At 36.2% G+C, this 13028-nt stretch overlaps 2 protein-coding genes across 16 annotated transcripts in view; one reads left to right on the top strand and one right to left on the bottom strand.

Moving 5' to 3' along the window:
* The window catches only part of LOC148854042 (ARM repeat superfamily protein), a 50343-nt gene extending 47718 nt beyond the window's left edge, over positions 1 to 2625 (top strand). For 9 of the 11 annotated variants that reach the window (XR_016112829.1, XM_088984077.1, XM_088984075.1 and 6 more), the window contains one exon: positions 2030 to 2625. The gene's annotated coding sequence lies outside the window, so the exon portion shown is untranslated. Of the gene's footprint in view, positions 1 to 675; positions 1285 to 2010 lie in introns of those variants that run through there. The other 2 variants (XM_088984080.1, XM_088984079.1) reach the window with 2 other exon arrangements.
* Positions 2626 to 3660: 1035 nt separating this feature from the next.
* Positions 3661 to 12444, bottom strand: LOC148854043 (zinc ion binding protein). Of its 5 annotated transcripts, none has more exons than XR_016113171.1 (12): positions 11952 to 12444; positions 11573 to 11686; positions 11298 to 11416; positions 8367 to 8413; positions 8169 to 8269; positions 7335 to 7422; positions 5268 to 5376; positions 4869 to 5040; positions 4594 to 4665; positions 4327 to 4456; positions 4067 to 4151; positions 3661 to 3971 (listed from the first exon to the last, which is right to left on the bottom strand). XR_016113171.1 is itself a non-coding variant. In XM_088985658.1 (12 exons), exons 1-12 carry the CDS (start codon positions 12051 to 12053, stop codon positions 3943 to 3945), a joined length of 1152 nt encoding a protein of 383 aa, XP_088841784.1. In that variant the 5' UTR covers positions 12054 to 12444; the 3' UTR covers positions 3661 to 3942. The 5 variants fall into 5 exon arrangements, 3 of the variants coding, with proteins under 3 accessions (XP_088841784.1, XP_088841783.1, XP_088841785.1); XM_088985658.1 differs by having other exon boundaries at positions 4327 to 4440; XM_088985657.1 differs by having other exon boundaries at positions 4067 to 4154; positions 4327 to 4440.
* Between the last annotated feature and the right edge of the window lie 584 nt (positions 12445 to 13028).

Here is a 13028-nt window from a genome sequence, read left to right on the forward strand (position 1 = left end):
TGGCCTGGGTTTTGTTGTACACTTGTATTTTCTCCTATTCTGTTTGAATAAATTTACCTTACCTTTTTCCAAAAACAAAACCGTGGGTTTGTGCAAAGAAGACCATCTACATCACTGGTAATAAGAGGTGTTCTGTTACAAGTTGAAGGGGCTAATAGAGCTAGGGGCAGACCAAAAAGGACATGGGTTGAAGTAATGAAAAATGATTTGGGGGCCCATAATTTAACAATGAATGTGACACTGAACACAACAGAATGGAGGAGCAGGATTCACGTAGCTGACCCATATTGTTGGGAAGATGAGTACTAATTATCAAAAAAAAAAAAAAAAGATGAGTGTTCGTTTTAGTGGCCATCACTAAAATAAATTCACTGTAGACAGAAGAATGTTAAGTATGTGAATTGGCATTTTATCGAATATTGTTGGCTATAGTTGAGATGCATTTATTATCATACAAGTAAAGTTATGTCCTGTAAAATAAATGCACAAATCCCTGATTGAGCGAGTAGAGAAAGGCATACTGAATCAATTTTGGTATTATTTTTGGTCATTGAACTTCTTTTCCTTTTATTTGTTTTTTGAATGATTTTGAGCCTGTTGGAACATAAGAGTGCATGATGCAAGATGGTAATAAGATTTTGGTTTGCAATAACATACATTATTTATGTGGTATAGTGAAGCTCCAATGCAAGATTACAATGGCCACAACCCCAGTATATGCGGATAACAACTCCCTTACATGATATGTTCAATTAATTAACCTTCATCCAAGAACAGAAAAGCAGAGGCCACCTATAATCAGTTTGCATGGACACGTCATATTCTGATATCCGGTCCTTGCGACACTGGCAAAAATGTAGACCTTCCAGATGCACAATGTGCCACATGCAACTTACGTGCTAATCTACCGTGAGAAGGGTGAACTTTAGACAGAAATCTAAGCAATGTTTAATTCAGGGATGTCCACTTAGATGTTTTTTCTTGGTGACACCAAAATGCCAACAAGAAAGAATTTGTTGTAAGACTTGGACTGGACTGGATGTCGGACCGTCAGGCAAAGGAGCTGGAGGGCATTATGATTTTTGAAGCTTTAGTTTTTAGATTTTTCAAGAACCATTTCACCCACACTATTAAGCCAGGCAAATTGTTGAAAACTGTCTGGGTTCAACGACATACCTGGGTCACTGATTCATCATATATTGTAAAAGGACAACAAGAACTGAAACCTTTTATTGACAAAGAATTGTATGTTATATTAAGCCATAACATTCGTGGTTTTGAAAACCGGACGGGCCAGATGGTTGGATCGGTTGACCCAGTAAATGGTCAGTTTTCTGGTTCCATTTCACCTTAAAACTGCTTTTTGGCCAAAGATTGTTTATTTGGTCAGCAACCCTCTGACCTAGGTGGTTGAACTGTCGACTCGGACAATAGTTTTTTGGCCATTATTTATTTTATTTTATTTTTTAAGTCGGGCCATCCGTTCGAACCAGATGGTCAGACTGTTCAACCCGAGAGCTGGTCCCCAAAACAGTTCCATGTCCAATCTGGTTTTTATAACCTTATTTTGTGTTTGTATGGTATTTCTTTAATGCCTACATTCACCAAATATATATGTGCTTTTTACAAAACAAAACAAAAAAAAAAATGATTTACAAGGCTTGGACCTAGAAAATTAGAAAAATAACCATTAAACCACAGACAATTACACATTATGGTATATGTATAATATATTTGTAATATGACTGACATGGGTTCATTGGTTCAACCTAGTGATTGAATCGCTTGACATATGATATGGCCTGGTGGCATTTTTGGTTTGGTGAATGGTCTAATAATATTGATTAGATAAGTAGCATTTTATAGTATTGCTAAGAATCACATATATTTTAATAAACTCAAGGCCATTGCACGAAGTATTGATTTTTTATTAAAGAGTAAAATTGATAAGTTCTTTAACATTTATTATTATCTGCTCAGAAAAATCTCTATTTAGCGATGAAGTTGCAGGTTATTTTCCATTTTGCAGTTAATTGATCCTTTCTGGGAACAGTAGAAGCCATGTCTAATAAGCTTGCTTGAAACTCACCAAGGGCGTAAAGCAGTATCAAGTTTTGGTATTCGGTGGATCTGGCACAGCATCATATTAAAATGATCACAGGACCATGTTGAAATTCTATTGATTCATCGATAACGAGAACTTTTATTTGTTGTAAAAAAGAGGGGTACAGGTGGACACTCGGAAAACCATGAATAGCTCTGAACCACCCGAAGAGGAAAAAAACAAGTAAACAACACCTGCATATGCAAAGAGGCCCTGTACACAAGCTATGGATTCTAGGGGCACCGCTGACGCTCATATAGGAGACCAGTGGACTGATTAGCAAAGTCTGCAATTTTGAGCTGAAAGTAGCAGATTGAGAGACTGTTTTCCACATCTGCTATTTGAGATAGGGACCTCGAAAATGATATTTTCATATTGGTTGCCTTGAGGTGGTGATTGTAATGTAAATATAATATATATTTTTGTTATTTTATGTTAAAGAAAATGTAGTTTGGGGCTTGCTGATAATTGGAGGAAACTGGAAAGTTCCCCCTTTCATTACAAGAACCAAAATTTTCTAATTTTCCTTGTTTAACGACTGTATCTGCATGAAACGACAGGTTAGTGGACGTTGGAGCAAGAAACCATATCCCATCTCCCGTCGGCCGTCGCATCATATTTTGTACTAAACAGTAAGTAATGCCTCATATTTTGTACTAAACAGTAAGTAATGCCATATTCATCCATGGATCAGAAAGGGAGAAGAGTGATGATCCAGCGGGTGAATTCAATCATTGGGTCAAAAACTCTGAAAAAAAATTAATCCCAAATAACCAAATTTAAATAAATCGTGACCGAACAATCAATATTTTGTTGAAATCTCTGAACAAAATTTAAATCCCAAAAAACCAAGTTTCAAACCGAGAGATGAAACACGTTAAGATAGCATGGTTCGTTCAGTTCCAATTCTCCAGCAGCCCAGCTGCATACCCGTTTGGTGCTGAACACTTGGGAGAAAATGTCCACAGCATCATTTCATTACTTGGATACGGGATGCCTTTCAACAATAAGAGCAAAGCTATGAAATGAACCTAAGAAGCAAGCAGACCATCAGCTGTGGACGATAGAAATTTAGTTTAATAAAGCCGAAGGTTTATGGTGTATCAGTATGACTCGAGAGGAGGCTATTCGTTCAGTTTTGATGGTACACTACAATCCTCTCCCAAGATTTTTGAGCCACTCGGAAATTTGATAATTGAAGAATCGATTAACGTGAGCAAAGATCATTTGTGGATATTAGAAAAGCTGATGCTGTGTAAAGCCTATAGCCTATAGGCACAAAATCTGTCCCTAAAACGTGCTCTGATGCCCCAAATTCCTACAAGCCTAAAGAGCTGTCCATCTCTGATAGGCAACATATCACTGACTTGCAGCATTGTTCACCAACTTCTACAAAAAATAATTATAAGTAAAAAATATTATAATAAAAATCTAAGAGGACTCTAATCCCGGAGCACCAGCCCGAAATCAAACATATTTTACTGTCCAACCCGCGAACAGCATTGAATGGGCATTAACAGCAAGGATCAATAGACGACACCAATAAATCATCAATGTATCAGTAAAAATGTCAAATTTCACTATAGAAAAGATTTATTGTCTAATGAAATGTGCATTTTGATTATAGGTTGTAATCACATTGTGTCACCGATACTATAATACGAAAGATCTTCACCAAATGGAACGTATCGATGGCTGCCACTAAATTGAATGCACCAAAGGCTCACTGTAAATGTCGCATGAAGTTTCAGCCAATTCATCTCCTGGAGACTGCCTCAGGTACCATTTACCACATATAGTTTGATTGTACATCAAACTCGATCTACTAGTCTTCTTTGTCAGTGCAAACTGATTACAATCATCAAGCCTGAAGAATTTCTGTTTTCTTACTGCTCCTTGGATGGAAATTCCGAGCCTATAGCAAACACCAATTCATCACTTAAGCGTGCTTAGTTTACATACCAAAGACGAAGCAATTTGAGTAGCAAGGGAGAAACAAAGCACTATCTTCCACCGTCATTGGCTGCCTAAATGGATTTAATTGAACCTGCTAGTCATAAAAAATGCAAGCCAATTAAGTAAACTAGTTATTGGTCAAAAAAATAGGTAAATTAGTTTTTACCCTTTTCTTAATCAAGGGTTTTTCTTGTTTCTTTTCTTTTAGGCCTTCAGGTTCCAATTTTGTTCGAAAGAATTAGGGAAGAAGTGGCAGGTGCACATACAGGAAGCCTCAGAGCACGGTTTGTTACAGAGCTAATACAACATGCAGCCAAATGCGCAGCTTCTTCACAGTAATCAGAAAAAATAGCGGGGACATCCATCTCCTTTATTGTCTCCTGACAACAAAAAACACTGGGATATTTTATAAATTACAAATAAATATCAAAAAAGCCTTACATTTAACTTAGGGAAAGAAATTTTTGGGTTGTTTAAGAAGATTAAAAAATGAACCATTAGGAATGGAGATTAAAGAGGCAAAGGAGACCTACTATTGTTGGTAACCAGCTAGAATAAGCAGCAATGCCAGCATTTGAAGCAATGATTAGATGAGGAAAGGATTCCTGCACATGGGACAAAATCATGAGAAAACCAAAGATAAGGAGAAATTGGATGAAAATTTCACATGATCAAAAGCCCAAATTGAGAAAAGCCAGGTCCTCTGCATACAAAGTTTAAAAATTACGTTGACATAAATAGTGTCATAGTCTGTGTGTGTGTGTGTGTGTGTGTGTGAGAGAGAGACAGAGAGAGAGAGAGAGAGAACCTTCACTATTTCTTTATATCTATCATGATAGAAACCTTTATGAAGCCGCATAGTCACTGCTGAATTTCTGCCATGGGTAACTAGAAGACTGGCATTATCACTAGAAGATTTGCAAGAGCAATCTACCTCAACACAATGAACATAACTCCTAAGATCAATCCTCTCACCATCCCTGCCAGTCCAAATGCAAAGATGTATTAAAATAACATCAAAGAGGGAAAATGCAAGAAAATTTTATATTTTCTTTCCTTCTCCTTATGTTTACCATGTATGCCAATACTTGCCCTGGTAGGAGAAGGCTTTGTTGGATTTAGTAAAACCAAATTAAATAAGGCATAGGTCTTCAAAATGAAAAAATAAATAAATAAGACTACTGTGGCATAATTGGCTGTAGCCAACCTAAATTGCGGAACTGCTGGTCCAACAAGTTCCATATGCACCTGTACACCAGGAAAAAGTGCATGTAACTCTGCAAATCCGGCAAGTTGAAGAAGCTCTTTATCAGGCCCTACCAATATTTATTCATGAAGAAAACCTAAAAATTAGTATAACAAGAAAAACAATAATACAACATAGACAAATAATGAAATAATTATAAAAAAAACAAAGACAAATAATGAATTTAGCTTTTATAAAGTCAAAAAAAATGAGGGTAGAGAAGTTGCTTGAAAAAGAAAGATCTTTCAACTTGCTATTATCAAAACTATTACATATGGATTCAAATTTATGACCACCATTACAATTATCTTCATTTTTCCAAATCCTTAGATGATTATAGAAGGTCATAAGAGATTGAATACAAAACAGAATTTTTGCTGATCCATGATAATATTAACATGTGACAACTGAAAATAAGAATGAAAAACATCTCCGAGGTACAAAAATTAAATGTTAAATATGGATGCCCTGCCCACCAGTCTAATTAAGAAAAAAGAACTGTTTCACAAAAAAGGAACCAATCTAAATGTCATACAAGGACCTAGCAACAAAACATAATTTGGGAGCTAATCGCCATTTATCATCAAATGCTCTTTAGGGGCCATTGCTTGGTGTAATGGACAGTGCGAGAATGCAGGTTTGAGTCAGAGCAACCACTAGGTGCAAAAAATACCAAAGGTTAGGCTAGTATCCAATCCACCCCTTCCAAGACCTCAGAAAGCAGGGACCAACAAATGCTTTTCTACAAAACTTGAGGGGTTAAGTTTTTATGTTCCCAGTATTTAAATTTATTTCCTGGTTATTTAATAAATTCTGGGACAAAAGGGTGTTTAGAGAGGGATCCCCCCAAAGGGATGGCAGACAAGAAATCTTGTGAAACCTTCTTCCTGGCAATCTTTTGCCAAGGGAGGAAGGTGGGTGGGGTGGTTCCTGCTTTAATTAACTGCACATGAATTGCACATAAGCCATCCAGGGAAGATAGATTTGTCTGAAGCCTTTGTAAGTCCTTTGTTTACTTTAAAAAGAAAAAAGTTAAAACTGTTCACTCTTTCTGCAGTCCTTGTCATAATAGCAAAAGGGAAAAAAAAGGAAAAAAGGGAAAAGAACAAATAATATTGTCCATAAAATACTCTCCTGACTTCTAGAAAACACAATAGTCACCAACTCTGTCAAGGAGTTCGCGAATCACGGGTCTTTAGACCCATCCAAACAAGGTGTTTATGCAGGATGCCAAAGACCATGCGCCCCTAACAGAATGAAGAGACATCCATGAACATGATTCCTTGCCCCGCATCCACCCAATTACAATTTGATAGTCTCCTCAATCTATAATTTATCATAACAAATGGAGGTAGCCCTTGTAAAAGACAAAACAACTCAGCCGAAATGGGATTCCTTTGATTAATGAAGCATGTTTTCAATGTTTTGAAAACCAGAGGCCCAGGATAGGCTTAGCACCTTTGACAGGGGCTATAGTCCAGGCCAGGTCCCAGGCCTATGATTTTAAATGTAAAAACATTAAATATATAATAAAAGCATTCTATATATATATATATATATTATATGACAAGTAATATGTATAAAATTTATGTTATACTTTATATAATATAAAGTAACACAGCGCACTGGATAATGCATCAGGCCCAGAAATTTCTGGGACGGGCCACAAATGATCATCACTACCAATGACTTCTCATAAAGTGAATATGTCTCACCAATAGGGTGCACTTCATGAAGTCCCCCTCAGAAAAAGCATAAAGCAATCCCAGAATTGTTGGATGAACTTAGCCACAAACGGTTATGTGTTTTTTATTACCAAGAAGCAATTCAGAAGAAAAGGATAATATAGAAAAGGATGTGATCTAAGTTGCATGTACAATATAAAACTACCATATTGACAGAAACAAATTTTAGCAAAAAGATAACTAAATTTGCAGGTTCTCCTAAATAAAAGTACCACTGCACATGAGAAAAAGAAATTACTTCGAAAATTATTGCTCAATCAGCAGAAAGCAAGTAAAGATATACCTAGATAGTGAATATGGATCTTGTTGCTACCTCCATCAACTGATCTTGTTATAGTAGCAAGTTGAATAGCATGGTATACTGTAAGTGTCTGAAATTAAAATAGATATACAAATCAATAACTGAAGAAGTTATAAATTATAGAAAATAGAAACAGCATGAAGGATGTCTAAATACAATAAACAAACAGAAGTAGGTGATTATTGACAATGAATTTTACCTGTATTTTGTGGCATAAATCAAAGTCATCTCATACATCAGAGGTATTTTTTTATTACTAACCTGCTTTGAATTTTATTGATATAGTAAAGTTATGTATAAAATTCCAGCAGAGATTTTTTGTATCCTTTGATTTATTTTGCACCCTAATTTATGATGTAACTATTTCCTTTGCTAAACATAAAACCACTGAATTTATGTACCCCTGTAAAGACTAATTTTTTAATTCTTTTTTTCCACTGAACAACTTAATAAAACACTAGAAAATTAATCTTATAACTTGGTCACCAAACCATAGGTCCATAACATCTTGGGGATATATAACAATATCACAGACAGAAACCTGTGGTTAAGCATGAGAAGAATATCAATATAAGGAAGCTGTCCCATAGTTTCTTTTGACTCTTTTCCCTATAAAATATGATTAGGCCTTTCTTTGGGAAAAGGTAAGCAGGGGTTAAAGCCAACATCAACTTGCTATGTTAGAAAAACAATCAAATTACAAACAATAACAGGTAAGCCCATAGGCATCCTTTGAGATTACAACAACAGTCTAATAGGTTACGAAAACACCCAATGAAAAAGGAATATTATAGCAAAAATAGACTTATAGCATACCCAGTGGAGTAACAAAGCAACAGGTGAATGCAATGGGAGGCACCGCCACTCATAGTAGTCTTTCCAACTTCTCAAACAGATTGATATTGGAGTTATTGGCTCTACATGATTTTCAAGGTAACCAATAAAAGTATCATCTATTACTGAGAATGAATGATGGTTGCAAGCAACAAAAACTAAAAGCTAAGAGAAAATTACCACAGCATGGGCATAAAGTGCTTGGAAGATTCCAATCATCAATTATCCTGTGAATACACACCAGAACAATAAAAAAAGAAAGACTGTGTTATTACAATAAATTTAAAATAAAAATTTTAAAGGAACACCATCAATTATCCCTTATACATATATTACCACATAATTTTAAGGTTAACTTTTGTAGCACTCTTGGCAATTTAAATCAAAGAAAAATATACAACAGTGTATTTAGTAATAAAAATACAGATAGAAAATAGTAAAAAGAATCACATGACAATTGCAGCATCATAACCATTATAAAGGTGCAATACCTTAATTGCCAACCACCTTAATCTTGATCTAAAAGAAAGGTATTGGAGATAATAATGGCAGGCTTTGACCATTACCACTGTTACAATGGTTAAAACTGCTGTTACAGCAGTATTTTATTTTCTAAATCATTACAAGTAATCAGCTATTTTGTTGAATCATATATTACATTTCATGAATAAATAATGCTCTTATGGCACTTAAATGTTATTATACAATTCCAAAGCTTGCTTTGGGAAGCAGCTCATTAGCAATGCCACTTTTTCTGAATATAAAACAAACCTCTCAAGACACTTGCTCACCTATCCTTTTGCTAGTTTAAAAAAAGAGAAGAGATAGAGAAATGCACACATACATCATCATCATCCAAGCCTTATCCCAATTATATGGGGTTGGCTAGAAGAATCCTGTTTTGCCAATCCATTCTATTAAAAGTCATATCCACTGTTAATTTATTAGTGCTTAAATTGTTTCTACTACTTCTACCCACATTCGTTTTGGTTTATCCTAGCTCTTCTAGCCCCTCCCACTTGTAACAAATCACTTCTTCTAACAGGAACTGCTGGTGGCCTTCTATGCACGTGACTAAACCATCTTAGTCTACCCTCTCTCATTTTATCACCTATTGGAGTTACTCCTAGGTTTCTACGGATGGCCTCATTCCTGATCCTATCTTTTCTAACTTTTCCACTCATCCATCTTAGCATTTGCATTTCCATTATGCTCGTTTTCTCAACATGTTGTTTCTTAACTGTCCAACACTCTGCTCCATACAACACAGCTGGCCTTACAACTGTTTTATAGAATTTTATTTATAATCTAATAGTAGTCTCCTATCACACAAAAGTCCAAATACACACCTCCATTTTGCCCAACTTACTCTAATTCTTTGAATGACATCCTCCTTAATCTCTCCCTTGTTATGAATTATTGAACCAAGGTACTAGAAATGGGCACATTGAGTTATCTCTTGGTCTTTAATCCTAAGTGTATCCTGATTTACACTCTTATAATAAATCTACATGTCATATACTCAGTTTTAGCCCTACTTACTTTAAAACCTCTTGTTTCTAGGGCTGCATTTAATCCTTCATTAGTTTCATCAATTAAAACAATGACATCCCCAAACATGCACTATGGAGCTTCTTCCTAAATATGTTTAGTTAATTCATCTATGATCAATGCAAATAAATAAGGGCTAAGCATTAAACCTTGGTGAAGACCCATCATAACTGTAAAAGCCAAAGTCTCTCCCAATAGTGGTCTAACATTGGTTGTTGCCATGGTTCAAAGTATCGATACGATACGCCCCATATTGGGGCGTATTGTATCATATCTTTTGAAAAAGATACGGTCCGAAACACCTATTTCCAGGTGTTTCGGACCCCCAACTTTTTTTAATAATAAAAAACATCCTATAAGCTTCCCAAAAAACCAAACTTTGAAAAAAAAAAATGTGTGTATCGGCCGTTTCTAAGTATCGATACGATACGGCTGAAATGCATAATGTATCGATACTTTGAACCTTGGTTGTTGCCCCCCTCAACATATCCTTAATTAGGTCTATATACTCACTTTGAACCCCTTTCTTTTTCAAGATCCACCATATTATCTCTCTAGGAAGTCTATTATAAGCCTGTTCTAGATCCATGAACACAATATGAAGATCATTCTTCTTCCATGGCTGATCTCCCTGGCATAAATCCAAATTGGTTTTCTAATACACTTGTTTCAAGTTGTAATCTTTATTCAATTATTCTCTCCCAAAGTTTCATAGCATGGCTTATGAGTTTAATCTCTCAATAGTTATTACAATTTGTATATCACCTTTGTTCTTAAATATTGGCATCATACTGATATTTCTCCAATCATTAGGCATCATCTTTTCTTTTACTATCTTATTAGATAGCTTAGTTAGTCATAACAAGCCTACCTCTCCCATACTTTTCCACATTTCTATTGGAACCCCATCAAATCCTAACGCCTTTCCTTTGTCCTTCTTATTTAGTGCCTCTTTTACTTCAATAAGTCTAACTTTACATAAACTTATTGCATCATTAGATCTTGAAGGTATAACAATGAGAAATAACTGAATAATATCATTGCATCATGCATAAACTTATTGCATCATGATCTGTTGCAATACATAGATCATGGGGACAAAATAATATCATTAAGCATGGCTATTAAGGTATAGCAATGAGAAATGACTGAATAAAAATTAAGACTATAGTAGTTGTCTTTAATACATAATATGCTCCAAATATGAATGGCATGGTATAATAAAGCATCCCTTCATCCACAATAGGTTAGCTTCTCAACGCATCTCAATATGATAGGTTACATGTTGAAGAACTACAGGACCAGAGAGTGGTAATGGTGGATGCTTGTACAGTTCCATTTATTGTATTTATGATGTTTCTAATTCCAATGATACTATAACATTTTGATAACCATAGGTTTTTAGTATGGCACAAATTATTGACTTAATCACTTCCATTTAGAGAAGCATTTAGGTTCCTATCATCGAACATTTATATAGGATACAAGAACAAAACAATGGGCACACAATGTAGTTTCTACCCCCACATCTCCATGCAGACGGAGAGGATAAAAGTAAACCTTAAATGGTCAGAAGAAGCAACCGAAGTCCCACAACTACATTCATATTTCCACATTCCGACAAGATGAAGTCTCCTTGTCATCAAAAAGGAGCAACGGGTCACCTGTTTTTCACAAACCTAATTCAAAAGAAAAAGACACAGAAGAAGCATGTCAATGAAACTTATCACTAATCTAGTCATGCAGACAGAAAGAACAAAACTAGGATAGAAATTTTAGTCGACTTTGGCATAAAGAGCCATCTACCAACTGCCAACAACCAAATTACCAGTCACCTGAAGCGTAGCTTCCTTAGAGAATGTAAAGGGGAAATCGTGCAAGACCTCTGCGGACCTCATTTGTAGTTCTAACCTTTCACATTCTTCTTTGTGATCTCTCCAATGTGAAAGCTGAAGAGAAACAAACATAATAAGAGATAAAATCAAAAAATTAACGCCCTTCACATATTTTCCGAAATAAAACTAAACCAACGAGCTGAGTGCCGACCCAAATAAAACTACGTTTTCCATTAAATCAAAAGAGAAATTTTAGTTTCGGGCATTAACACGGATGGATTGTACAGCCATAACTATGTTTTCCGGCTTGTCACTGAAATTCAGTAGCAACTAGCAACAACAACTTGATAGAGTTGGAAAAGAATGAACTTTATCATGCCTGGTGAGAAACGGAACAGTAAGCGACGGCTCCGCAACGACCACAACGTCTTGTAGCTGGACCGATGCAGCGCGTTCCCCGTCCCTTCGCAGCGCATTCCATCGTTTCCCAACCCTCTTCCACGGTCTACAACGCTGCAACCACCCCTACTACATATTATTATTTTCGCAGTGCACGATTACTAATTCATCCAGAGTTCAACCGACGAGTTTTGGAATCGCTGATTCTGGCAATAACAGACGCCTTTACGCACGCTGAGTGTTGGATGTTGGTTGAGACTTGAGAGCTGAGAGTCTGAGACAAACAAAACCTTCGTCTACGGACGGAACGTCTGCCTCTTTACTCTTTGGACAAGAAATTGGAACAAGTACAGCGATCCTGACTCCTGAGCCCACTATAACTCCCACTCCCACTAAGCCCACGTTATCAAGATCGGGATCCGGTACTAATCCTTGCCTACTCTGTGGCATTAGTTTTTGGACGGCCCACTTATCTGAAATTCGAAAATTAACGCGTGACAAATTATGTGTTTGATTCCGTTTAGGTTTTTTCATTCAACTTTTTTATTTAATTTGTTTGTAAAATAGAGAAAGATAATAATTATAATTATTTATAATTATTAGGTTTGACACCAGTATAATAGTGACAAAACTTTGGGACATGTGGGAAGCGTATTATTGGTAGCAGATCCAAACTCAACTACAAGTCTGATCGAACCCGCATGGGCCCGCCCTACGCGCGCCAGACGTGCACATCCAACCGTGTAGTCTGCACAATGTATTAAGTTCAAAACTATGAAAGAGGTTCGGGTATTGTACATTCTAGAGATGATTAAATGTTAGATGACGAGTATGTGCATTGTCAAGTAATTTCGTTCGCCCTGCGTCTCTTATTCGTATAAGCAAATAGGATTTGAAAATTTAAGACAAGACCGAACCTTGAAAATGAACAAGCCGATACGAGTTGGTTTGGTTTTCCAGAATTCAGGCAACACTAGGCTTGCAGCTTGCTAACGAGTAACGACCGGTCGACCACGACCCATCGTCTGTCACCTAAACTGCATCAATTGCATAATGC

The sequence above is a fragment of the Nelumbo lutea genome, chromosome 4 (genome assembly GCF_056320005.1).
Source record: "Nelumbo lutea isolate HS-2025 chromosome 4, American lotus-T2T, whole genome shotgun sequence".
Lineage (NCBI taxonomy): Eukaryota > Viridiplantae > Streptophyta > Magnoliopsida > Proteales > Nelumbonaceae > Nelumbo > Nelumbo lutea.